The 27,863-nt window shown below is 47.4% G+C and overlaps 1 protein-coding gene across 27 annotated transcripts in view; it reads right to left on the reverse strand.

Annotated features, from left to right (window-relative positions):
* The window catches only part of RIN2 (Ras and Rab interactor 2), a 208,669-nt gene that overhangs the window by 13,636 nt on the left and 167,170 nt on the right, over nt 1–27,863 (reverse strand). For 14 of the 27 annotated variants that reach the window (XM_086333714.1, XM_086333722.1, XM_086333713.1 and 11 more), the window contains 4 exons: nt 26,230–26,341; nt 22,535–22,655; nt 14,429–14,520; nt 9,758–10,933 (listed from right to left, as the gene is read on the reverse strand). In XM_086333714.1, coding sequence (XP_086189840.1) covers nt 9,758–10,933; nt 14,429–14,520; nt 22,535–22,655; nt 26,230–26,341 — 1,501 coding nt within the window. The remainder of the gene's footprint in view (nt 1–9,757; nt 10,934–14,428; nt 14,521–22,534; nt 22,656–26,229; nt 26,342–27,863) is intronic. The other 13 variants (XM_086333735.1, XM_086333724.1, XM_086333721.1 and 10 more) reach the window with 1 other exon arrangement.

The following is a 27,863-nucleotide window of genomic DNA, read 5'->3' on the forward strand; positions in this document are numbered from 1 at the left end:
ATTCTTGAAGTGCGTTTCTGTTCAGAATTAGGAAATGCCCTTAGGTGTGGGAGGCATTATTTCCCCCTCTTTCTTGGAATGGTTTGCCCAATGGAGCTGACGGTACAGTAACCAGGACCACGAAGCTGGAGCTCTGGTCTGAAGAGGGTCTGTGCCGTGAGAAGCTCTCTCTGCTTCTTCCACATCAGTTTTTCCATCTCAAATGTTTCACGTTCTCATCAAAGCTGCCTGGGTAGCAACCACCCCTAGGATACGACACTTAGGGATACGATTTCATCTTGGAAGCCCAGGAACCCACAGAAATAGCCAAGTTATCTCTCTGGCCCTTGGCATTCCTGAGAGACATCAGATGACACAGACTGTAAATGATCACCTATTATTAGAAGATCAGAGGCAAAGAGAAATCTAAGCAGGACATACCTGTAGAAACCAAGGTTGAAGCAAAAGAGGTTATACAGTAAGAAGAAAAACAGAACAACATTTCTTCACATCTGGCATTAAAACAAATTACTGTTTTAAAACAAATTAAAACCAAGTTTGCATTGGTTATGCTGTGTCAATAAACTTCTAGAAAGTCATATAGCATCTCTGACTTCACTTCCAATAGCCACTAGGATGAAAAGTCAACAATAGGAATTAACATTGAGTGCCCAGTTGGGCTAGGCTTTATTTCATTATCTCATCTAATTCTATAGTATCGCTATTATTTTTGCACAATATGACTATTCATATTCTTTTTATAGAATAAGGAAACAGATATAGGGCTTTTTATAGATAAGGAAACAGAGACTTGGAGATGTCTAATGGTTTGCTTGAGCCCATAAAACTGAACACCCTGCTTTTCAAAGTCAATGATTTCTTAGTTCTAAAGTTCATGGTGTTTCATAAACATTCACCAGTTTACTGCTCTAAAGATTCTGCAGCCACATTCCTGGTGACCCCTCCCTCTGCTGGAAGGAGGTCATCAAGGGGGGAGAAAGCCACGTCAATCATTAATTAGGACGCACATGAATGTTGGGAGCAGTGTTACTCATAACAGGCCCAATCTGGAAAGCACCCAAGGCCCAACCCAATGGCATAGATGCCAGGAGATATACACACAATGGAATTCAGAAAATGGAATGCAGACATGGAAGATTCATTCCATGAAAAAGAGCATGCTGCTGCTCCGGACACAACTGGCTGAGTCTCCAAGACACAATCTGTATAAAAAAAGCCAGACACACAAGAGTTGTCTCCTTTAGCACGATGCTTACACAAAGCTCAAGGACAGGCAAAACCAATTTATGATGACAGGTCGGGATGGCAGTCGTCCTGAGAAATAAACGGGGCTTCGGGGGACACTCTCAGGGGGTGGAGATGGTAGATGCCTGTGGTTGATACATGGATAAAGAATTGTCAAGCTAAGCACTTGAAATTTATACACTTCATGGATACACGTTAAACCTCAATAGCCATGTGTATAAATCAAGCCAACCGAAAACACCTAGAGACCAGCCTGGGCTTTTCACCTTGAACCCCAAGGGCAACTTTTAAATTCCGAGCAAGTCTGATCATCTCAGGGCCAGAGTGTGCACACAAACCATCTCCAAAAGGTTCTATGCTGTTCCTGGGGCTGACAGCAGACAGCTCGTCACCAGCCAGCTGAGTGAGTCTCTTGAGCAACTCATCCTTGTCCCCAGGGAAGGGGTGCTGATGCTGACCTTTGAGCCACAAACTCTAGTCTTAGTAGGAAATGCAACAGTGGAAATTTGCTAGGAGGGTTGACATCCAGGACCCATTGCCTTAAAATCCCCAAAGAAACAAATTTTTAGAACATTTTTAAAAGGCTATAATTTAGAAATAAGAAAAACTGGTCTCTCTGCTTTCTTTTTCATGTCTTCACTCCTAATCACCCCTCCCCATCCTCACAAATCTTTAATAAATACAATGAATAAGAAAAAAAGTCCAAATGACAAGGACCCAGTACCTGAGTCTCTCCAAAAGGAAAAGAAGGTCGTGCTTATGAAGCAAGAGGGAAAAATGATTTTAGGAAACAAAAGGAACAGAAAATCTTTCAGAATGTGGACTAGCTCAGAACAAAAGATCAGATCAGTCATATGGCTTATAAATTACTACTATCCGTTTTCCCCTACCATCTCTGGTTGCTTTACATCCAAGAATGATGCTATTCTAGGCACTTTACATGCACTGACTCTTCAGCTCCTCCACCAAACCCCTGGTGGGAGGACTGTGATTTCTTTATTTTATAGCTGAGGAAACCCAGAGACATGGATGCCACACAGCTGCCAAGGGGAGCCAGGACTCAAGCCCAAGAACTCTGGTTATGTCAACTGTGTTTATCTACAAAGAAACAAAACGATGCCGGAGAACTGTCTGCACTACAACACTGTGAGTGTTAGAAACCGATTGCTAACTGGATAACCCACTGGAAGCACAGTTTCTAAAAATATTTATAGAGATCCTATCAACTGGTTCTAAAGTTCATCCACTCAGGGACGTAGTCAGGGGCATCGGCCTAGAGCTCCCTGCCTTAGTGAGACCTGTAAATGCAGTGATTTACAAGAAGCGCTAAACGTGTCGGCCTCTAGAGCCGTGAGATGATTGCCCCGTCTTAGGAATAAGGACAGAAGCCTAAGGTCTGTCACTTCCCTCTGATCAGAGGCATGGATTCCAGAGAAAGTCAGGCACGAGACGGGGACCCATCACAGGACAGGCTCACTCATCAGCTCGTCTGGACACTTTCTGCTCCCCCACTGCTGCTGAAGAGGAAGCGAGAGTCCAGAAGCTGAAGTTCAGCGAAGGCGCGTGTCTTAGAAAGAGTGAGAGGAGGTGGCCTGGCAGCTGGCCCAGCTGTGTCTTTCTAAGTGACTCTGGCCTCTTCACTTCACCTCTCTGACTGTCACTGCCTGCAACTTCTGAACTGCCATCTACTCCTCGCCCAGGGCAGGGAAGACAGAAGGAGCACTCTGAACCTGGTTAAAACAAAATAATTCCCGGTATTCGCCAGGAATTCTAACAGAACCCAAAGTCTAAACAACATGATGTCCAAAAGGGGTAGGTTGCAACCTACATGACAAAGATCAAAGATGAAGTGAGGTCACACAGCCTCTTGGCTTATTCAAGTTCTAGCATTCTTTCAAGAAAGTAAAGTAGAAGCAATAGAAGTTAACATTTGATGACAAGAGGCAGACCTCTTTTGTGGGGAACTCAAACTGCGAAGTGCAAACGTGCACCACCACGAATACCAATGGGCACATCTGTTTGCGCAGTTCCTGGGCCAAGGGGCAGGACGGAAGCCTGTGCTCTGTGCTGGCCCTCACTTCAGCCCTGTCACAATGAATGGGGGCCCTCTCCCCGAGGCACAGAAGTTAAATGACCTTCCCTGGACGGTGGGGAACCTGGTTGTCCCTACCGCAAAGAAGTCAGGAAATAGCATAGTGGCCCTCGCTCTGTACAAGAAGGGCAAAAGGAGCTGCTTCTGTCTTTCGGTGCTAACATGGTCACCTCTGGCTGCACAGCTGGATTAAAAATCAGGGCTGAACTGGACGGGGTACTAAAGTGATTTCCAAGCATTACAAACACTTTTATGTACTTTACATGTATTTAAACTACCCTTTGACTGACATGAATACATAACTCCTATGTGTTTTCCCTTGGGTCTTCTGAGCTATAGTCAGGAAAAGAGGGGCAGTCTTCTGTCTATTTAAACTAACTCTCAAAAATAGTATAGACGTGCTTTTCCTAGGCTGCAAGAGGTCGATCTTTCTCCTGCTCTGTACCTTTTGATAATGTACTAAGAGATCCTCTCCTTCCAGGTGACATGGACACAAGGACTAGCTCAGAGGTCAGAATCAAGGTGGTTTAACTCTTAACTCTGCACCACTATGTCTCTCGGCCTACTTTCAGAATGACTGTCTAAAACACAGCAGGTAACACAATAACTCAAGGGATTAAACCAAACTCTGAATTCAAAATTAAAAGCAAATCACACTAGATATTGAAGCTTGAGTTAGACTTATGCGTGCATGCTCAGTCGTATCCAGCTCTTTGAGACCTCATGGACTCTATGTAGCCAGCCAGGCTCCTCAGTCCATGAGATTTCCCAGGCAAGAATACTGGAGTGTGTTGCCATTTCATCCTCCAGGGGATCTTCCCAACCCAGGGGATTGAACCCACTCTCCTGCATTGGCAGGCAGATTCTTTATGAGTGTACCACTGGGGAATCCCCAGGTTTGAATGTTCATTAAAAAAAAATGACATGAAGCAAGGCAGTTTTAATTGTTTAAAACCCAAGGAATGACTTCAGACTTCTTTCTTACGCACACTATGCTCTCTGGTGTTTAACCACATTTCAGTATCATTTCTCTATAAAGAAAATAAAACACTCATGTAAGTAAATTGATGTTCTCTGAGTTTTAAGGCTACTTTTTCTTCAAATAATGGTAATACTCTTCAGAAAAAATACACATTTTGACAGCCACTAAAGAAAGCAAAACCGTATCTTGTTTTTTATTACTGACTTTTATAAATACAGTTGGCTTATCTGTATCTTCGTTGAGTGTTTGTGTGCAATTTGAATGAAGTAGAAAGTTGAGGATTACTAACATTTTGGGAGTTGGAAAAATTTTGTTTTTCTTGAAACAAGACTTGAAAACAGAGGGATTTCCTTAAGATTAATATCAAATCAGAAGTAAAAATTCTTTTGCTTTAAGAAAATCAAAACAGTATCCACAAAAATGCAACAAGTTCTGCAAAGTGTAGATTTCACTACCAGAAAGTTGGGACTAAGAGAATACCAGTTGAGAACACCAGCTGGGTTTCTCTTCTTCTTCAAAAAAATCTAGTCCTGTCCTCCTTTCCCACAGCTTCTGGGGGAGAGAGTGCTGAATGAGGAGGTGGGAATGTAAAGCCTAGATCTACAGAATTCCATCCTGAAATTAAGGAAGTTGGAGGAGGTATTTCAGTGCTGTAACCCACTTTGGGACTATTCTCTCGTTGGTTGAAAGAGACTGAGGCGGAAGTGGTATGATGTGAAAACCCACCAATAAGGAGCATGTGTTGGGATAACAAATGATGTCACAGGGTCTATATCTTACTGGGCGGGGCACTCAGGAGTGAGTACACTTCACTGTGTCCATGAAGTTACCGATCCTGGGCTTTTGAGGAGGATGCCAAATGGTATACATGCTTTTGTTAAAGCAGTTGCTTGTCCCTCCACGTACCACTTTTGCAGTGTGAAGGGTAGAGAGCTTGTCAAAAGGGAAACAGGATATGTGGCCCTGGAATCAAGAGGGAGCTGGGTCAAATGGGAACTTATCTTATCCTCCCATCAGGAGAGCAAAGCTGATGTCAATCAACCAACATCTGCTCAAGAACCTCTACATGGCAAGGTTTTGTGTGGCAGTGCTTTAAAGAGCAGTCTAAACAGAAGTCAAATTCTCTATGATAGGGCACCACCATTTAGGCTGGCAATTTTACAGCTTTGAGACTGTTTTTATCGTGTCATTCTCACCTGAAAGTGCTGCCCTACAGGGCTATGACAGGAGCAAATGGACAAAGTTGCAGTTGGGTGAGAGCTATTTAGTTTTTTCACTGGCTTTTCTCTGTGCAACTGAAGAACTCCTTTGTGAAGAAGATTAGCACTGTATCCAAACACTAAATGCACATGCGTTCATATGGTTCTTTTTTACATATGAGGGATGGAATTCTACGTGGGTTACAGCACTGAGATACCTCCTCCAACTTCCTGAATTTAAGGATGGAATTCTGTAGATCTAGGCTTTATATTCCCACCTCCTCATTCAGCACTCTCTCCCCCAGAAGCTGTGGGAAAGGAGGACAGAACTAGATTTTTTTTTGAAGGAGAAATCCAACTGGTATTCTTGAAAAGCCTTACAAGCATCAGTTGACACCGGTTCTGAAGAAATTTGAGGTTTGGAATCCTGGGGGTGGCATTTAAAGTGAATCCATTCAAAGTGAATTATAACCTCCCAGGAAGTGAGATTGGTGAAAATAAACAGATAAACCAGAGGAGACCAGGGCTGAATCCAATCTCCCCTACCCACCAGCAGCATAACCCTCCACAAGTCACTTTATGCATCTTGACCTCCATTCCTGAATTTGCAAAACAGAACAAAATCTACACAAAGGTACCACCCGTGAGTTGATCACACAGTTCAAAGGAATCACTGTGTTAACAAGGTCTTAGTAAACTAGTGAGCCCTTCATTTAGGAATATGTAAAACAGATCATTTAGACTCCATTTTCTTGCCAGAGTCCGAATCTAAACGGGCACATTTAAGGGGATTGGTTTTCTAATCATTAGGATCACATCTTTCCTCACAACTGGGCACGTGATGAGTTTCTTAGGTCACCTTCTGCTTTGGCTCGCCTTCCTCTTAATTTCAAAAGCCCAGCACATTCTCTGCACTTTTCAAAACAGAATAATGGTTTCATTGATGAAGCAACAGATAAGATGAAGCATCTGCTTTAATGCAAAAGCTTAAACAAAACAAACCAATAAAAAAGTGTGGCAGTGTGTCCCACATCCGCGTCCGCAGACAGTAGCACTCTGAGCTTCCTCTACCAATGGTGAGCCTACTATCCTAATTCCCTTGAATTTACAAATTAAATGTTTAAGTTAATTTTCAATGAGATATAATTGACAAATATCATATTCCTATTAGGTGCATAATACAATTAAACAATGTTTTCCAATCTCCTTAGTTTCTTATGAGAAAATATGAACATAGGCACCAGCAAGGGAGAGGCTGCTGCTGCTGCTAAGTCGCTCAGTCATGTCCGACTCTTCACAACCCCATGGACTGCAGCCCACCAGGCTCCTCCGTCCATGGGATTTTCCAGGCAAGAGTACTGGAGTGGGGTGCCATTGCCTTCTCTGGCAGGGGACAGGGGTAAGGTTCAAAACACAGGGTTTAAAAAAAATAAATTGGGTTGGGGGGCTTCCTTGGTGGCTCAGTGGTTAAGAATCTGCCTGCCAATGCAGGAGACACGGGTTTGATCCCTGGTCCGGGAAGATCCCATGTGCTGCTGGACAACTAAATCCATGTGCCACAACTACTGAGCCGGCACACTAGAGCCTGTGCTCTGCAACAAAAGAAGCTGCCACAATGAGAAGCTGTGCACCGAAACTAGAGAGCAGCCCGTGATTGCCACAACTAGAGAAGAACCTGTGCAGCAACAAAGACCCAGCACAGCCAAATAAACAAAGTAAAAAAAATTTTTTTAATTTATAAGATTTTTTAATGTGGACCATTTTAAAAGTCTTTATTAAATTTGTTGCAATATTGGTTCTGTTTTATGTTTTGTGTTTCTGGCCACGAGGCACATGAGATCTTAGCTCCCCGACCAAAGGTTGAACCCACGTTCCCCGGTGGTCCAGTGGAAGGCAACCACTGGGCCACCAGGGAAGTCCCCTCAAAAAAACAGGCTCTGAATCCAGAGAAGAAAGTTCAGAAGCTTCACAGGCTAGGCCGGGATAGCCCTGGACACCTGGCTCCAGCTGGCAGAACCCAGCCTTGCCAGGGCACAGGATGCCTGCTTCACAGGGCTGAGGCCAAGACCTACTGCCATCGCTGGGACAGGCAGCCTGGATGTCAGCTTCCCTCCTCCTCAGGACCTTAGATTTTTAGATGGAAAGCTCTATCTTTCCAGAGCAGCAAAGCGTTTGTGTCAAAGACTGCTGGCCACATTCAAATCTGTTTTTGGAGAAGATGAGATCCGGGGCTCCAACCAACAGCAATACCCTATCTGAACTGGCACCTTCCGAGAAGCTAGGAGGAGAGCGTCCCCCGCACCCGCCGGAAGGACCGGCAGCTTCGGTCGGTGCTCATAGCATCGGCGGGGAAGGAAGGAAAGGCCTGGCTCCCCAGGGAGGAGCCTCGTCTCCGTGGGCTGGCTGGCACTGCGGCCACATAGCCCAGCGCTGACATCAGCGCCCGCCTGGCTCTCCCGCCGGTGCGGGGTCTGAGCCGGTCTCCCCTGAGAGGCAGGCTCTGGGGGTGGGGGCGGGACCGAGAGGGCCCGGGCCGCTCTTCCGTTGTCTCGAAGGCAAGCGTTTCCATCCCCAAGGCACATCCTGGGGCACATTCCTTCCAGCTTTCTCTCCAGCAGCCGGGCTCTAACCACGCCCCACCCACCCAGGCGCAAGCCACAGGAAAACAAACAAGGCTTTGATTCCTTTGTGAGAAAATAAAAAAGCTGCTGAAACTCACTTCAAGGAGAGGGGGAGAGAGAGAGAGGCGGGGAGACCCCACCGGCAAACCACACGCTGTTTACTACTTTCCACAAACAGACCCAATCAGAAAGAAGCCGATTCCAGCTTTGCTTTATGAACGGCCTAGAAATGTCGGGTAGCTCTTTTTGATTGCTGCTGCCCAGTGAATGAGGTCTCTGAAATTTGCCCTTCAGAGTCAATCTTCTGAAGTTAAAAAAAAAAAAATCTCTTAAGACTCTAACCCTGGAAAAAGAGAGGTCTTGCCAAATTCAATCTTCCCTTGGCCAAAGTAACTATTAGCAATTCAGCTCTCCAATGAAGTTAGAAAGAAAGTTATTTCCCCTTGACTTTGGAGAAAACACCTTTCATGTGACGTCCAAAATTTGATACTTATTTTTAAAGATACACAAAACAAACTTGTCCATTTGACTTTTTTGTTTTTGCTTACTCCCAAACTTACTGAATTCTGTGATTAGAAGCCAGCAGGGCAGTTTCCCTTTGGGAAGAAGGGGGGCAGGGAGGGGTTCCCTGGGGGCTTTGATGCTGTCACGTTCTGCTGCACTGGTGCTTGCTCCCTGTGGCAACTCACCCAGCTGCACACCGTGGCCTCTGCCCTCCTGAGGGTAAAAAAGGGCACTTTCCAACCAATACAGCACAAACCCCCATGGCTTGCTGAGACACACCTTCAGGAGACCCTCAAAGCCCACACAGAGCACAAAATCAGGCAGGCAACCAGAATGGTCCAGCCCTGAACAGACCCATCTGCGGCTCCCATTAGTCGCTCCCCAAAACGTGTCTGAGCCTGATGCTCAGCCCCCAAACCAGGTATATAACATGAAGTCAACTTCAAGAAGCTGTGTTTCTAGTTCAGATGAGCCCAGGGGGTGGAGTGTGTTGCTGTTTTGAACTCTGGAGAAAACGTCACCCAAGAGAACTAACACAGGATACACTGTCCTGCCAGGCCACAGTATATATATATACTATATATATATATATATTTGTCGTTTATTGAACGTTGATTTACAAAGTCCTATTAGTTTCAGGTGTATATTAACTGATTCAGATATATGTACACAAACACATCCTGGAGGAGGAAATGGCAACCCACTCCAGTATTCTTGCCTGGAGAATCCCATGGACAGAGGAGCCTGGTGCGCTACAGTCTGTGGGGTTGCACAGAGTTGGACACAACTGAGCGACTGAGCACATATATACACACATATATAGATACACACATATGTATTCTTTTTCAGACTCCTCTCATATAGGTTATTACAAACTATTAAGTATATAGGTCCTTGTGCTCTACAGTAGGTCCTTGTTGCTTACCTATTTTACCTACAGTGGGGTGTATCTGTTAATCCCAAACTCCCCATCTCTCCCTCCCACCCCTTCCCCCTTTGATAACCCTAAGTTTCTTTCTACGGCTGTGAATTTCTGTTTTTAAATAATTCCACTGGTATGTATAAGCAATTCTATACACACACACATGTATTTTAAAGGCAAGGTGGCACCCACCTATCTGGTCTTCGGGGATCAGCGATTCGATGGGGGGGTCCAGCTCGGAGCTCTGGGACAGGTAGTTCTTCACCTGGGTCATGAACTGCCGGATGGTCTGCAGGAGGTCGGTGCTGGACACGTGGCACTCCTTGTTCTCCTGCAGAAAACTCACGTAGTCCTGCACCAGGCAGCCGAAGTAGGTGCGCTTGTCACGGGCCAGCTCGGCGATCCGGCGCACCATGCGCTTCTCCGGGGTCAGGAACGAGCTGAAGACGCCGCTCATCTTGCGGAGCTGGGACTTGACGAGCTTAGGCAGCACGAAGGAGCTGTTCCGCTTCTTCTTGGACTTGATTGGGGGGGCCATGGTCTCCTGGTCGCTCTCGCCGTCGTAGTCCTCCAGGCTGCTGTTGGTGTCCGCCTCGTAGCCAAACAGGGGCATGCTGCGGTCCAGGTCCAGCGAGTCGGAGGAGGAAGTGGAAAGGCTCATGTCACTCAGCCGCTGGCGGCCCGCGCGCCACGGGGCCCGGGATGCCGAGGCCGAGGCGGCGGCGCGCCGGGCCCTTGCGCAATCCCCGGAGGCCAGGACCGCCTCCGCCTCCGTCTCCGCCGGGGCAGAGCCCCCCCCTGCGCCGCCCGCCGGGCCCGCCGCGGGCTCCGGGCGAGGCCGGCCGCCGGTCAAGGTCTTGGCGCCGCCCTCCGCCTCGAGGAAAGACGCCTGCTTCTTGAGCCGGGGTGGAGGCACGGGGGTGGGTTTCGTTCCAAGGCGCGCCGCGTCCCCGGGCTGGTGCAGGGCGACGGTTTCCGGCATGCCGGCCGGGGGCGCCACGGGCCCGGCCAGCTGGGGGCCGGCGGGCTGACTATGAATAGCGGGCGGCGGGGGCCGGGGCGGCGGGGACCGAGGCCTCTCGGTGCCATCCGCGTCGGGAGTCCGAGTGCAGGGCCGCCGGGGGCCCCCGCCGAGGTCCTGGCTGTGCACTTTGAAGAACAGGGGATTAATAAAGCACAGGGCCCCGTTGGTCTGGCTGCACTCCAGTTCCGAGGGCGTCCTGGTTTTTATAGAATGCACTCCATTTATCAGGCAGAGCTGACGCGAGGAGGCCGGACTCACACCGTCGTCGCCGCCGTCGGAGGAGGGAGGCCTATGGGGAGGTGGAGGGTTTGGGGGTTTGTTGTCAGCTGGAGAGCTCCAAAAATCTGAAAGTCATTATCGTGAACACAAGAATGTAAATACAGTGCACTCGGCCTGTCCATCACAAACAGCACACTTGCCTGGCAATGCATGGCTTTGGAGGGGAGGTGCTATGCTGGAGTGTGGTGTTTTCCTTTCTCTCTCTCTCTTTTTGCTTTTAACTGCATTCCTTTACTGGAAGGGCTGGAAATGCTGCCAGGCCCAGCTGCGGGCTCCCAGGAAGGTTCGTGAGGCTTTGGGCTTCAAGGCTCTTGAGAAATGGCTTGGCTGTTGCCCACAGAGGGCCCAGCCCTTCCCCAGGTGAGGAAAAAGGAACAGTGGGAGCTGGGAGAAGGCTGTGGGGTGGGGGGGTCCCCGGGGAGGGGTGGGAGGCGGCTTCCCACTTGCTCCACCAAGAGGGAGTTTGCCTGCCCGGTGGCAGCACCCTTTCTGATGGATCCCCTTATCCTGGGGTGCCCTCCTCCACCCCCTAGGGCCTGCAGTTCCCCTTTAATGGGCAGGACGAGCAGCTGGGTCTGTGGACATTACACAATCTGCCTGGGGTTTTACACATTCAGCATTAAAACCCAAAAGCAGGAAAAATGCACTCGCAGGGCCCATCAGCAAAAAAAAAAAAAACAAAACAAAACAGGACAGCCGGGCTCAGGCCAAGGATAAGTGCAAGTTCGACTGTCTTTGTGGTTTGCTGCCCAGTCTTCCCAAATCTCCAGCCTTCTAGCCGTGGCCACTGCGGCTCAGCACACTCTGGAGTGGGGCACATCGCTGTGACTGTAGGCACCCTGCCTGTGCGTCCTTGGACGGACAGGTCGGCCTTCCATGCAAATCAAGGGAGGCTGATAAATAAATACCTGGTGTCATTTCCATCTGGAATAGGTTGCTCTCTCTACCGCTTTGCCTTGCTGTGTTTGCTGAAACTGTGTTTCTTTCCTAAGGGCCCAGAATGGCTGGTCACCGGGATCCTGGAGAGAGGGTGAGGCCAGGAGCCCTGGGCCTGCCTTGTCCTTGCCATGCACACCCCTGACCTTGGCTCCTGTTGCCCGCTTTCTGTCGTCCTTCCTTCCCTCTAGGTCTGTGCTGTCCAACAGGGAAGCCAACAGCCACCTGTGGCCAGTGAGCGCTTGAAATCCAGCTTGTGCAACCAGGGACTCAATTTTCCATCTTATTTCATGTAAACCCATTTAAATGTAAAACCGAACAATTGCATTACTGGGAAACTCAAAGAGGTCTGGAACTGGGGTATGTGAAACTACTTCTTCAGTTGTAAATTTAATGGAATCTAAATACTGATCCATGTATTTTTGCTGAAAATTTAGTGCCTGAATAGAAGTGTGCTGTAAGGATATAATATATACTGGATTTCAAACACTTAGCAAGAAAAAAAGAAGGTAAAATATTTCATTACTATTTAAAAAAAATAGGGATGATATATTGAAATAGCATTTCACATAGTAAATAAATTATAAAAATTAACTGCACCTTTAATCCTCTTCCATGTGGCCACTAGGAAATTTTAAAAGTGCGCGCTGACTAGCCTTACATATTTTTATAGTGGCCAGTATAGGGCTGCTCTAGCTCGAAATTTAACCCTCCTTAAATTCCCACTGTCAACCGTTGTTAAGATTTTGCAAATATAGAACGTGTAGTTCTTGTGTATGTGTTGTTCCCATACAGACTATAGAGCTGGGGAGTGGGCAAGGGGGAGAGACCCTATGGATCCTTAAACCCTTGCTGTGGCTGCCACATAGCAGACCCTCCAGAAACACTTGTTAGATGAACAAATACATGAGATACAGGGTTTTAAAAAGGGATGTCTCTTCACAAAATGAAGTACACAGTAAATATTACACGTTCAATATCTATGGGCTTCTCTGGTGGCTCAGACGGTAAGGAATCTGCCTGCAATGCAGGAGACCTGGGTTTGAGCCCTGGGTGGGGAAGATCCCCAGGAGACGGGAAATGTTACCCACTTCAGTATTCTTGCCTGAAGACTTATATGGATAGAGGAGCCCAGGAGCCTGGTGGGCTACAGTCCACAGGATCACAGAGACTGGGACATGATTGAGCAATTAATACTTTGGCTTTTAAAAAAATTTTGCTTCTGGTGAGTGGCCACCAGAACAGATTTTTTTTTTTTTTTTTGCCTTAGCCTTTTCAGGGCACAAGGGCTGCCCCCAGATACTCTAGTCCTTGAGCCCTGGCACGAAGCACACGTAGCAGGTGGACCACCCACCTGGGAGACCCAGGGACAGAGGTCACCAGAGGAAACAGAGACCTGGAACACGTCCTCAGCAGGGCTAGAATCTAGGTGGTGATGTGACCTTAAACTCAGGAAATGCTTTGAACTCTTTCCAAGGGGTATAAAACTCAGTGGCAGAGATGGCATGACTTTTCAGCAGGGACTCTTACATGGCCCTGGTATTTTTACCAGGACTCTGCCTCCTTGTCCTGCAACGCAGCTGCCCATCAGGCAGGCCTTGGTTGCATGTGGCAATTCTTCTGAGGCAATCTAGGTTTCAGAGAGGAACATGACTCTTAACTCCAGGCTTCTCTGTGAATTCTGCAGGCTCCCCTGGCAATGGCACCCCCTTCAGAACAGATTCTTTAGAGTAAGGGGAAAACGTGCCCAAGGAAGGACATTTCTTATTTGCTGGGTCAAGTATCACAGTTTCTTAGGTTCTAAGAATCCTGGGACTTGCACTTCTGAATCCCAAACTCTCACTCAAATACCATGGCCTTGTTGCTCATCTACCTGAAGACTGGAGCCCTGAAATCTTAAGAGAATTCCCCTTTCCCATCAAGGAGGAAAACTTTGTGTGTGTGTGTATGTGTGTGTGTGTGAAAGTCAAATGCACACAGATTCCCTAGGGCAACAGGACCCAGAAGTGACACTGGGGCAGTGGTGTGTCCTGAGCCCCTACCATCCACTGCCCAGCATGGGGCTGGGTTGAGAGGCACGAGGGGAAGCAAACATCTGGCTGGCCGGAGTGGGGATGCTCGGCTGGGTGAGGGATGTGGCCGAGAACACCAGGGCCAGAACTGAGGCAGAGAGGAACTGAGACAGATGTTCCCTGGAAGCCTGTGCAGTCAGATTCCTCAAAGCACAGAAGTGCCATCTACGCCGTGCGTTCTAGAATAAAACTCAAGCAGGGGAGGTGCCTGCGCCGGACTTCCCTGTCCATCAGGCATGGCCATTCCCCAGCAAGATGCCATAGAAAGGCAGGACCTATGACAGACACCTGCTGGACATTTGGGGGAGCACAAACTCATCAACAGGAGGTGCTGGGGAGAATTGTGGGAGCTCCCCAGGCAAACCTAGCACCTGCCTCTGAGAGCTGGTTCAATGCTTGACTTAGAAAAAGACTCTCAAAAGGTGTGACTCAGGGCCTCCTGAAGTTCTGCCATGGAGGTGAGGGTTACATTCTGATGCAACAATGTTTCAGGGGCCACTGGCTCTGCTCCACACATGCATGACAAGAGACTGGGCAAGGGCACCCACTTACTTAGTCCCAGCTGGGCAAGTTCTTCAAGCTGAGCCTCGGTCTTGGCTGTTGAAATGGCATAAGGCAACTTCAAGGTAAATGGCAGGACGTCCCTGATTTTTCAAAAGAGAGAATACACATGATTACACATCTCATTTCTGTCTCTTGCTTTCATTTCCATCCTAGAAAGGTTTCAGCTGAAAGTATTTTATTTTCTTGTAAGTCTAGTTGATTTACAGTGTTTCCGATATACAGCAAAGTGATTCAGTTTACTTTGCCAACAAAGGTCCATCTAGTCAAGGCTATGGTTTTTCCAGTGGTCATGTATGGATGTGAGAGTTGGACTGTGAAGAAAGCTGAGCACTGAATAATTGATGCTTTTGAACTGTGGTGTTGGAGAAGAGAGTCCCTTGGACTGCAAGGAGATCCAACCAGTTCATTCTAAAGGATATCAGCCCTGGGTGTTCTTTGGAAGGAATGATGCTAAAGCTGAAACTCCAGTACATTGGTCACCTCATGTGAAGAGTTGACTCAGTGGAAAAGACTCTGATGCTGGGAGGGATTGGGGGCAGGAGGAGAAGGGGACGACAGAGGATGAGATGGCTGGATGGCATCACTGACTCGATGGACGTGAGTCTGAGTGAACTCCGGGAGTTGGTGATGGACAGGGAGGCCTGGCGTGCTGCAATTCATGGGGTCGCAAAGAGTTGGACACGACTGAGTGACTGGACTGAACTGAACTGATAGTCTTTTTCCAGATTCTTTTCCATTATAGGTTATTACAAGATATTGAATACAGTGCCCTGTGCTGTGCAGTAGATCCCTGTTATTTAACTACAGCTTTATTTCAACATCGCATCATATCCAACCTGACTTGTCTTGACTGGTGACTGGACTGGGGGGTCATGACTTCTGCCCATGCAGGACAGACTGAGTTCCTGGTTACAGATCAGCAGTGAAGACTGAGTTGCATTCTCAGGCCACTAAACTGTATCTAGAGTTAATATTGGACTCACTGACTATGATGGTTGATCCATCATGCAAATAATACATTAGGTATCAATTTGCTACCTGCTCTGGATTTTGGGGCTTCTCTCATAGCTCAGTGGTAAAGAATCTGCCTGCAATGCAGGAGACCCAGGTTCGACCTCTTCCAACAACACAAGAGAAGACTCTACACATAGACATCACCAGATGGTCAACACTAAAATCAGATTGATTATATTCTTTGCTGCCAAAGATAGAGAAGCTCTATACAGTCAGCAAAAACAAGACCAGGAGCTGACTGTGGCTCAGATCATGAGCTCCGTATTGCCAAATTCAGACTTAAATTGAAGAAAGTAGGGAAAACCACTAGACCACTCAGGTATGACCTAAATAAAATCCCTTATAATTATACAGTGGAAGTGAGAAATAGATTTAAGGGCCTAGATCTGATAGACAGAGTGCCTGATGAACTATGGAATGAGGTTCGTGACATTGTAAAGGAGACAGGGATCAAGACCACCCCCATGGAAAAGAAATGCAAAGAAGCAAAATGGCTATCTGGGGAGGCCTTACAAATAGCTGTGAAAAGAAGAGAAGTGAAAAGCAAAGGAGAAAAGGAAAGATATAAGCATCTGAATGCAGAGTTCCAAAGAATAGCAAGAAGAGATAAGAAAGCCTTCTTCAGCGATCAATGCAAAGAAATAGAGGAAAACAACAGAATGGGAAAGACTAGAGATCTCTTCAAGAAAATTCGAGATACCAAGGGAACATTTCATGCAAAGATGGGCTCGATAAATGCTATGGACCTAACAGAAGCAGAAATGGTATGGACTTAACAGAAGCAGAAGATATTAAGAAGAGATGGCAAGAATACACAGAAGAACTGTACAAAAAATATCTTCATGACCCAGATAATCATGATGCTGTGATCACTCACTTAGAGCCAGACATCCTGGAATGTGAAGTCAAGTGGGCCTTAGAAAGCATCACTACGAACAAAGCTAGTGGAGGGGATGGAATTCCAGTTGAGCTATTTCAAATCCTGAAAGATGATGCTGTGAAAGTGCTGCACTCAATCTGCCAGCAAATTTGGAAAACTCAGCAGTGGCCACAGGACTGGAAAAGGTCAGTTTTCATTCCAATCCCAAAGAAAGGCAATGCCAAAGAATGCTCAAACTACTGCACAATTGCACTCATCTCACACGCTAGTAAAGGAATGCTCAAAATTCTCCAAGTCAGGCTTCAGCAATACGTGAACCATGAACTTTCAGATGTTCAAACTAGTTTTAGAAGAGGCAGAGGAACCAGAGATCAAATTGCCAACATTCGCTAGATCATCGAAAAACAGAGTTCCAGAAAAACATCTATTTCTGCTTTATTGACTATGCCAAAGCCTTTGACTGTGTGGATCACAAGAAACTGTGGAAAATTCTGAAAGTGATGGGAATACCAGACCACCTGGCCTGCCTCTTGAGAAACCTGTATGCAGGTCAGGAAGCAACAGTTAGAACTGGACATGGAAAAACAGACTGGTTCCAAATAGGAAAAGGAGTATGTCAAGGCTGTATATTGTCACCCTGCTTATTTAACTTATATGCAGAGTACATCATGAGAAACGCTGGACTGGAAGAAGCACAAGCTGGAATCAAGATTGCTGGGAGAAATATCAATAACCTCAGATATGCAGATGATACCACTCTTATGGCAAAAAGTGAAGAGGAACTAAAAAGCCTCTTGATGAAAGTGAAAGAGGAGAGTGAAAAAGTTAGCTTAAAGCTCAACATTCAGAAAACAAAGATCATGGCCTCTGGTCCCATCACTTCATGGCAAATAGATGGGGAAACAGTGGCAGACTTTATTTTGGGGGGCTCCAAAATCACTGCAGATGGTGACTGCAGCCATGAAATTAAAAGACGCTTACTCCTTGGAAGAAGTTATGACCAACCTAGATAGCATATTGAAAAGCAGAGACATTACTTTGCCAACAAAGGTCCGTCTAGTCAAGGCTATGGTTTTTCCAGTGATCATGTATGGATGTGAGAGTTGGACTGTGAAGAAAGCTGAGCACCGAAGAATTGATGCTTTTGAACTGTGGTGTTGGAGAAGACTCTTGCAAGTCCCTTGGACTGCAAGGAGATTCAACCAGTCCATCCTAAAGGAGACCAGTCCTGGGTGTTCATTTGAAGGACTGATGCTGAGGCTGAAACTCCAATACTTTGGCCACCTCATGCGAAGAGTTGACTCATTGGAAAAAAACCTGATGCTGGGAGGGACTGGGGGCAGGAGAGAAGGGGACGACAGAGAATGAAATGGCTGGATGGCGTCACCAACTCGAAGGACATGGGTTTGTGTGAACTCTGGGAGTTGGTGATGGACAGGGAGGGCTGGCATGCTTCGATTCATGGGGTTGCAAAGAGTCGGACACGACTGAGTGACTGAACTGAACTGAACTGGATGTTGGACCTCGACTCCCTGGGTGGGAATGTGTGATCCTAAACTGAGATGTGTTATCCACTCCCTTTTCCACGGTAGGTTCTCAGTGAATGTCTGTTGATTTTACTTGTGAGGGGTTCCAGCTGGAGCCCAAACACTGTCCTTTGTGTGCTGGTGGCAGACCTTCCTCTTGAGTCTTCAGGTAGTGTTTGTCTAACTGTGATGTGTGCCTGAATCCCTGAGGGTCTTGTGAGGCTGCGCTTTGATTCAACAGGTCTAGGGGAGGCTGAGGTTTGGCATTTCTGCCAAGCTCCCTGCCCCTGGATCACACTTTGAGCAGAAAAGTCAAACTAAAGGACCTCATGTGACAACCCTGCCCCTAAACAGTCTGATGCCATGTATGGACCGGGAAACACATGCACTGCAGCACTGCAGACCAGCAGGCCCAAGAGGAAGGAGCTGGGCTTGCAAAAGGATCCTGCCATGGCCAGAGCATAGCGTCACCACCGAGACCTCCTGCTTTGTGATCTCCTGCTTTCTCCAAAAGGGCAAAGGCAGACTTGAGAAACATTTGCTCATCTTCATACACAAGGATCTGGACTTCCCTGGTGGCTCAGATGGTAAAGATTCCGCCTGCCATGCTAGGAGACCTGGGTTCGATCCCTGGGTTGGGAAGATCCCCTGAAGAAGGAAATGGCAACCCACTCGAGTATTCTTGCCTGGAGAATCCCATGGACAGAGGAGCCTGGTGGGCTACAGTCCATGGGGTCACAGAATCGGACGCGACTGAGAGACTAACACTTAGACACAAGGATTAGGGTCACGCTCTCAGCACTGGTGAAATCTAAACAGGATTCAGCACACAGCCTGGCCTGATACAGATGGGAGAGAGTGTGCTTCAAATAAATAGATGAACGAACGTGCAATGACAATAATGACTTCTCAGGAAAGGACTTTTTTTTTTTTCCCCATTGATGGTATTGATCTCACAAAGAAAGCATTCATTCATTCATCCAGCAAAGTCTATGGTCATCCACAATGTGCCAGACGCTCTTCTAGGTGCTTCAAACAAAACAAAGTCCACACCTGCGTGAAGCGTCACTCCAGTGGATGCCAGCAGACAGAGAACAAGAACGCAATTCATAGAATCTATGAGAAGCGGATGTGCTCCATGGATAAAAATAAAGCACAAAAGCGGAAAAATAAAGGGGGTTCACGTGTGAGAGTTGGCCTCACATTCCAGGCAGAGGGAACAGCAGGTGCAAAGGCCCTGGGGTGGGAGAGTGTCTGGCGTGTATGAAGAACAGCCAGGAGACACCTCCCCACCCATGCCTGTGGTGAAGTGTGTGAGGGCAACGCCTGGAGTGTTTGTCTGCACAAGATGCTCTGGATATTTCCACTGAAGAAAGTAACTACACCAAACAACTTGTCGTTTACAGTAAGACTGGGCAACACTCTGGGCTATAGCAGATTAAATCTGGACGAGCAGAGAATCTTGGGGCCCTTGAGGCTGTTGACAATGAACAACAAATTAGTAAGATCGATGAAAACAGCAAAACAAGAATAGAGTGTAACAGGGTCAGGAAGGGCTCACATAAAAATATTAGGAGCTGGCAGTCAAGAGGCTCCTCTTTCCAGGGTGTCAAGCCAGGGTCACATCCTGCTTCCAGGAGACCCTTCTTCCCCTAGATGCTGTGATCACCTCCCTCTATTTGTCCCCGTGCATCTGTTCTGGATGAAGCAAGTGGAGTGTCAGGGGACACAGCATTTGTGTAAGAGCTGCTGCCTGACCCAGGAGAGGTCATGGACCTGATGATAATCTTAAATGAAGGCTAACGAGAACCAGAACTTTGTAACGCCAAAGCATCATGCAAATATATGTTTCCATGGCTTGCCCACTTCATGAAAACCTACTTTCTTTAGACGATCTGGGAGGAAAACCACGTATTGTCTGACTCAGGCGGGTTCTTTACCACTGAGTCACCTGGGAAGCCCCAAACAAAAACCAACCTACGTTTATTTTAAGATTTTACTTTGCCCAGCACAGTACCTAGAGCCTAAAACATCGCGTGCTTGGTTTTGGTTTTCCTTGATGACAGAGATGGCAGGAAACCACACCTGTCATTCACTCACGGGTGGTTTTAGGCTTTGATCTACTAGAAAATTAGATGTTTGTGAGTCCTCTCCTGCCGTGTTGGGCAAGGGCACAATCCAGCCCCTCCTCACGTACACCCACAAAAGAGGGTGCCTCCTTCTCACCTACACCCCGGCTCTAAAACTCTCATGATAGACAAAATAAAGCCATCTTTGTTAAAAATGTTTCACTCAAGAGTGTTCGTACCTGCGTACTCATTTTATTTTTTAATTTTGTTTTTACTCCATGTGTACATTTTCTTAAGAGGAGGAGACGGGCTATTAATCACAAAATGTCAACAGAGGGGTCTGCCTGTGAGCACCTATCTTGGCATCATGTGGGTAGGTCACCAAGGCTTCTATGGACTCTGTCCCCTCTAGTCATCCAGTGGCCCCGGACAGCGGTCCCCAGTCTACCATGACCACCGATGGCAGAGATGATATCTTTCTCAGGCTGCCAAACCCTGTATTCTGGGTGGGACGATCTTTTTTTTTTTTTAAACTTATTTAGTTTTAATTGAAGAATAATTGCTTTACAATATTGTGTTGTTTCTGCTATACATCAACATGAATCAGCCATAGGGACACATATGTCCCCTCCCTCTTGGACCTTCTTCCCACCTCCTACCCCATCCTACCCCTCTAGGTTGTCACAGAGCCTAGGTGGGACTATTTTTCGTAACAACAGCAGGCCCATCAAGACATGAACTATGGCGTGTGAATGCTGGCCAACCTCGCCTCTGGCCCACATGCCAGGTTGATCGTCGCTATCAGGGGCTTGCGCCACAGCAAGTGTGCATGTCTGGGGATGTGGGGGTTCTACACTGCCCTCCTCAATTGAGTGGATTCCCTCACACCCGGGCAGGTGGTGTGGGGTTCCGGTCAATCCCATTTAGGGGTGTAAAAGCCCTGTCTCTTCCCCCTCTGAAAGTGCCTCCCTCATCAGGCTGCTGACCGTGGCTTCAGCTGGCCTGGTCTGGGGACCTCCGGGAGTGGACAGCTTGGTGCCTCCTCTACCATCCCTCACCAAGGGTCTAGTCCAACAGGTGTAACAAACATCTAACTCAGTTTTTGAGAAACAGCCCATATATTATATTAACATAAAATAACCCGATTCCAAACAGACTTCTCAGCCACAGGTGGGATGGGGATGAGAAGTATCTTTTGCAAAATACCCCAGGAACACATGCCCATCTCTGCTCTGTCAGCTGCAACAGATGTGCAGAAAAACCCAGGGAACCATGCCCCGCCCCCCTCCCCGCCACCCCCGAGCCAGGCTACCTAAGAGGAGGCAATGTCAGCCTCTGCAGACAATGCGTTTCGATCCTGATTCACAGAAAGAACCCTTGATTTGAGAAACCGGGGTGGCTCACAAGAAAAGAAAGAAAGAAAGGCTTTCCCAATTTGCGCCCTCCTGACACTTGTTAACATCGGGGTTTGGGGCTTAGCTTCATGTAGACTGAAACAGTTCCTTTAGTTACAAAAAAGACAGGGGTACCCAGCAGGCCTGAAGGAGAGGGACACAAGATTTAGGGGCTGAAGGCACCCACAATTCTAGATGAACTGCATCCACTGGGGAGTTTTCAGAGACATTAGGACCTTGATTTATTTTGAAGTAGAAAAGGATATATTGCTTTGCCAGGCAAAGGGGGACAGGGAAGGCCTCTGCCTTGAAAACCTATATGTTCCAATCCCAGAGGAGGTTTGTTTTTTTTTTTTTTTTTGATTGGAGTATAGCCCGTTAACAATCCTGTGATAGTTTCAGGTGAACAGCGAAGGGACTCAGCAACACACACACATGTATCCATTCTCACCCAAACTCCCCTCCCATCCAGCCTGCCACAAAACATTGTGCCGAGTTGCCTGTGCTATACAGAAGGTCCTTGTTGGTTATCCAGTTTATTCTTTTTTAAAAAAATTATTTATTTGGCTGTACCGGGTCTTTATTGCAGCATGTGGGATCTTGTTCCCCAGCCAGGGATTGAACCCAGGCCCCCTGCATTGGGAGCACAGAGTCTTAGCCACTGGACCACCAGAGAATTTCCTATTCAGTTTAAATATAACACTGTGTACATGCCCAACCTAAACTCACTAACTATCCCTTCCACTCCCCCCTCCCCCCGGCAACCATAGGTTCCTTCTCGAAGTCTGTGAGTCTGTGAGTCTCTTTCTATTTTGTAAGTTCATTTGTATCATTTCTGTTTAGCTTCTACATATAAGGGTTGTCATACCATGTTTCTCCTTCTCTGTCTGACTTCATTCAGTGTGACACTCTTAGTTCGATCCATGAGTAATATTAGGATCTTTAAACATTACAGGTTTGCATCACAGGTCCCTTTCTACGTGAGTGTGTGATTTTACATTTACAGGGGCCAGGGCAGTCATTTTGATCTTAAGCCTGGCACAGGGGGGCCTGGGGACCCTTTTACCTCAGGGGCCAATCCTTCCAGGGACATCCAGTAGCTGACAAGCCCTCCAGAGCCCCCTGCCCAGGGTTAATCAAGAAACGTGGGGGCTGTTGACAGCACAGTCACCAAGCAGCGGCTTGACATCAGGAGACAAAGGGAGCCTTACCTGCTGATGCAGTAGAAAGCAATGAGCCGGAATAAATCCGCAAAGCTGATTCCTGAGCCTTCCAGGGAAAAGGCTGGAAAAGAGAGAGTTCGGAAACCAGCTGAGTGTCCCCGAGTGCATCCTGGGAAAGGAAAGGCCCTCGATATTGCTGGCTGGGAGGGCAGGAGCATCTCCGGGCTCCCCGACCAACTCCCGCGCCTGATGGGAACCAGATGTACGGAGGATGCATGGTGGTGGGAGATAGGCCAGGGGAGGGTGGGCGGCCTACAGTAAGTCCAGCCCCTGACTCATCAGAGCACGTGCTCCAGTGCTTGGTAAACAGAGCAGCCCAGACTCAAATTACACAACTGTCTTTTTTTTTTAAGTTCAGGATACAAAACTGGGCGGAGTCAAGGAGTCAGACGGGCTGGAGCCAGAGGCCAGCAGAAGACAGGGCTTGGGGGGACACCAAGGCCCCCCCAGCCCTTGACCCTCCCAGGCCAGACCTCCTGGATCACAAATGTGCCATTTGTGGTTAAGACAAAAGGCAGAAGGAGGGTGAGCCTGGAGGATAACACAGGTTCCCATACATCAGCTTGAGCTCGACTTCGCAGGAAAGATGCTAAAATTGATTTACTTTGAGAGCCCCCGCCCCACCCCACTACTGCCACTAAGTGTGCAACCTTCCAAGAAAGAAGTATTCTGGCAAGACGGTGTGCCATTTTGTAAATCTTCCAAATGATAGAACAGAGAGAGTGGCTTGACTTCAAAAATTCATGTATTTGCCAACCACTCCTTATGCTGTCTTGGCTGAAATACCACCCCGGCAGCCCTTCTTCCAGAAATTCTCCAAAGAGCTTCAGTTCTGTGACAATTCCCTAACTTCAGATGAGTTTCTCTCCCTTCCACATCCTCATTCATTTTGCTTATTAGTTGCTTATGTTGTATTATTTCACGTACTTACTCTTTCTTTACTACCCCTACAGATACACCCTGACTGACAAACACAGAAAGAGAAACACGCCCATATGTACCACAATTTTGTGAGTGGAGTAAAAGGGAACGAACTTGGGTAGCTTAACATCTCTGGCCTTGGTTTTCTCATCTGTAAAATGGACAATAATTATACTTCCCTTGTCTCCCAGAAGGAGAGTAGTGGGTAGTGGAAATTTTTAAAAAATGGAGTAACTTCTGTGAAAGCAGTTCTATGCAGATATGAGTTGGTACTTATTATGCAAAACACTGCTCAGATGTTACGATGAAAGAGCTATGGGGTTTTGGGTTTTGGGTTTTGCTTTTTATGTTTATTTATTGGGCTGTGCTGGGTCTTAGCTGTGGGTGCACAGGAGCTTTAGCTGAGGCATGTGACCTTTCAGTTGCAGCATGTGGGTTCTAGTTCCCTGACCAGGGATCACACCTGGGCCCCCTGCATTGGGAGCATGGAGTCTAAGCCACTAGACCGCCAGCAAAGTCCAAAAATATCTATGTTTTTAAGGCCAGCCCTTCCTCGCAAAGAAGGTAGACCCTGCCCGGGAAGGGGTCATCATGGGAGGCCTGTGGTAACCAGTTATAGGCAGGTTCGTGTTTTGCTCAGACTAGGCAGACTAGCTCTTTCAGCTACTTTAAAACCAGAGAAGTGATAAAGATCTTTGCAAAATAGGGAGGAAAATCATGCAGCCAGGGAGGGATCTCAGACAAACAACGAGAGGAGTTTAAAATACAAAACACTAACTGTACTTATTGTAGGAAGGGAAGGTGGGTGGGATTTTCAAGGTGACTTATCACGGTAAACTGTGGAAATTGTTGTTCATTTGTTAAGTTGTCCGACTCTTTGTGACCCCATGGACTGCAGCACACCAGGCTTCCCTGTCCTTCACTATCTCCTGGAATTTGCTCAAATTTATGTCCATTGAGTTGCTTATGCCATCCAACCATCTTGTCCTTTCACCCTCAATCTTTCCCAGCATCAGGGTCTTTTCCAATGAGTTGGTTCTTTGCATCAGGTGGCCAGAGTATTGGAGCTTCAGCTTCAGCATCAGTCCTCCCAGTGAATATTCAAGGTTGATTTCCTTTAAGATTGATTGGTTGGATCTCCTTTCAAGTCCAAGGGACTCTCAAGAGACTTCTCTAGCACCACAGTTCAAAAGCATCAATTCTTTGGCACTCAGCTTTCTTTACGGTCCAACTCTCACATCCATACATGACTACTGGAAAAATCATAACTTTGACTAGACGGACCTTTGTCAGCAAAGTGATGTTTCTGCTTTTTAATACACTGTCTAGGTTTGAAATGGCTTTCCTTCCAAGGAGCAAGAGTTTTTAAATTTCATGGCTGCAATCACCATCTGCAGTGATTTTGGAGTCCAAGAAAATAAAATCTGTCACTGTTTCCACTTTTCCCCCATCTATTTGCCATGAAGTGATGGGACTGGTTGCCATGATCTTAGTTTTTTGAATGTTGAGTTTTATGCCAGCTTTTTCAACTGTGGATGTTAGAAGGGATTTAAAAACCTCTTAGATTTATCACCTCTTGTCTAGCTGACTTTAAAAAGCCAACTCAGCATCGCCCTTTCTCACTTAATATTTAATTCATTGTCTTTCAGAGGGCGGGTTTGAAATCTACCTTTTGACTCCCTCCTAATGTAAATAAACCCGCAGATCATTAGCCAAGCTTAGTGACTGCTCAGATGACTCTGCACGTGGGAGCTTTTCCCTGACGTCAGCGACCTTGAAGAGGTCTGGGGGTAAACATCACAGGACCCCGTCTACAGCTGACCTGAGGCCAGTCGTAGATCACACAGAGGCTGGCAAGTTCCGCTGGGGCCAGAAACATCTCCTCCAGATCCAGTTAATAGATATTTGGCTCAGCAAGACTCTGAACTCCAGGCTGAGTGGAAGCCTGTACCTGCCCTCAAATCAGTCTCGGGATCTTTGGCTCCTTCCAAGACTGAGGCTGCTCAGCTTATAAATAGAATCTGGCCTACATCAATATACAAACTGGCCTTCACACCTGGGCTTGCTCACCTGTGGCTGAGAGAGGCCTCCCCCTTGGGGCTGTAGGTCCACCTTCTGATTGTCGCTGGGAGGCACAGGGCATCAGGATTGTATGTTCCCCTTTTCCTTGAACACTTGACCTCCCAAAGACTTCACGTTTCCAGGGACCACAAATCAGCAGAAAGAAAGCAACACTCCTGATTCTCTCCTTCCAAAACTTCAGCCAATCCATTTCTCCAAAGAGCTCTGGATTCAGCCTATGACCAGTTGCCCCTTTAGAACACTGTAGAAGGATGGCCTAGAGGGGACAATCCCCTCTAGGGCTATTCAAGGGCTGTGCAGACACACACTTTGGAATGAGATCCCCAAAAAAAGACTGTTGTGCAGCCTGTCCTTCAGCTTAGCCATCAGCAAACCTGGGGACCACACCCAGTGTAACTGGGAAACTAGCCTCTGTGAGGCCCTGTCATTTGCCAGGCAACAGACTGTGAACCTTGCACACAGGCTGTTTAACCGAACTGTCAACAGCTCTCTGAGGTCACCACCATCCCATTATACAGATAAGAAAACTGAGGCTCCTGTGCTAGGTTATCTACAGAGGATAAGTGACAGCTCTGGGACTCAGACCCACGTCTGTCCATCTTCAAGTTGCAGGCCCTCTCCCCCTCCACTTACTTAAAGACCTCACTTCACCAGGACCTCACCACCTGACGACCACTTACTGTATGTGCTTTCCTTTATGGCAAATTCCTTGAGTGGGACTCCAAATTCACAGGGCAGGCGAAGGCAGAGGACCTTCTTCTGCATTTTGGTGGATTTACGAACCAGGAAGATCTAGAGGAGGGAAAAGAAATACAAGCTTAGGAGACATCTAGAAGGCTGGGACCTGGGTGTGTCCCTGGGAAGCTATACACGTAGCTTCCATGCATGGAACCCCTCTTGTAGCCAAACTTCAGGGCTTCAGGTGCACACTGCTGCCATGGAAACTGATGAGCCAGCAGGCCACGGATGCCCACCTTTGGTAACCAGTCTGAGGAGGATCCCACTTTCTCTTTGATGGGAACTTCTCCACAAGACTGAGAACCTCCCCAATCTGTGAAACATTTTCAGTTTGGTGACTATTTTACAGCTCATGATACATACTCTCCAGCCTATGTCTGATAAGGCGTCCTGGCTGATGAACCCTAAATTCTAGACACAGGTAACACGGCTCAGCCATTGGTGGAGAATTGGAAGTTCATTGGCTAGTCTGGCTCATGGGTGTATTTAAGATAGAAATCTGAATTTGTTGCCAACAGTGGACGAGCACAAGGTCTTTCACTTTACACATGAAAATCTGAATGGCCAGTGTCTCTTGGAAAACGGGATAATAAGGCAAGACCTGGCTTGGCCACATCTACTGGAGCTGAAAATGGGAAGTGCTCTGAGGTTCGCTCCAGCCAAGATGCAGGCTGGTGGTCCCTTTACTCCTGATTCACTTTGCTTTACAACAACTCCCTCCAATTCTAAATGGTGTCTTTAGATGTAAGTTTAAACCAGCCCAAGCCCAGTGCTGATCTCAGGAGACCATCCAAGCATATGTTACTATGGAGCTGGGTAAGCCACATACAGCTGTGCACTGCACAAACCTGGGGGCATCATCTACCCAGGGTGTCATCTACCTGGTGGGCGTCATGACAAACAAAGTGGTACTCCCTGGAGTTTGTGGTGTGGTGGCCTGGCTGCAGGCCGGTTTCCTTCTGTGACTCACGACCCTTCTCCAAGGAGACCATCCTGTCCTTTTTCTTCATTCCCCTTTGCTCTGTGTTTGGATATCTGCTCCTAAGGTTCTGTAGTCTTTCACTTTTCCCACCTAATTGTCATCTCTTTCTTGATGTCCGGTCAATAGCTCCTAAGATACTTTTATGAGGGGAGAAGGGGCAATGGGAACTGGGTGTCTGTGGAAGACAGGAAGGTCATCTTCAGGGCTCTCTTTTTCCGCAGTGACCATAGAGAGGTGGCCACAGAATGTGCCAGTTGTGGGAGTCAATAGTTCTGGGTCATCCTGAGGCAGAAGCAGGTGTTCCCACCATGCTTTTGTGATGAGGAAAAGCCTCAAAGTACTGCTAGGAGGCAGCTGCTGGTTGGTGGAAAGAAGTATCTCTCCCTTTGGGAGGTGGGGGTCTCCTTGAGTCTTGACGCTCAGGGAGGGTACAATCTCTGAGCCTTATCTCTTGAACATCCAAAACCTTAGGTCAGCAGTTGGCAGCGCATGGCCTACAGACCAAACCTATCCTGCCACTTGCTTTCATAAATAAAGTTTTATTGACATACAGCCTGCTGCTTGGTCTACATATTTAAACAGCTGCGGCTGCCC

The sequence above is a fragment of the Bos grunniens genome, chromosome 13 (assembly GCF_055505025.1).
Source record: "Bos grunniens cultivar Pamir isolate PY7600 chromosome 13, Bosgru_T2T1.0, whole genome shotgun sequence".
Taxonomy (NCBI): domain Eukaryota; kingdom Metazoa; phylum Chordata; class Mammalia; order Artiodactyla; family Bovidae; genus Bos; species Bos grunniens.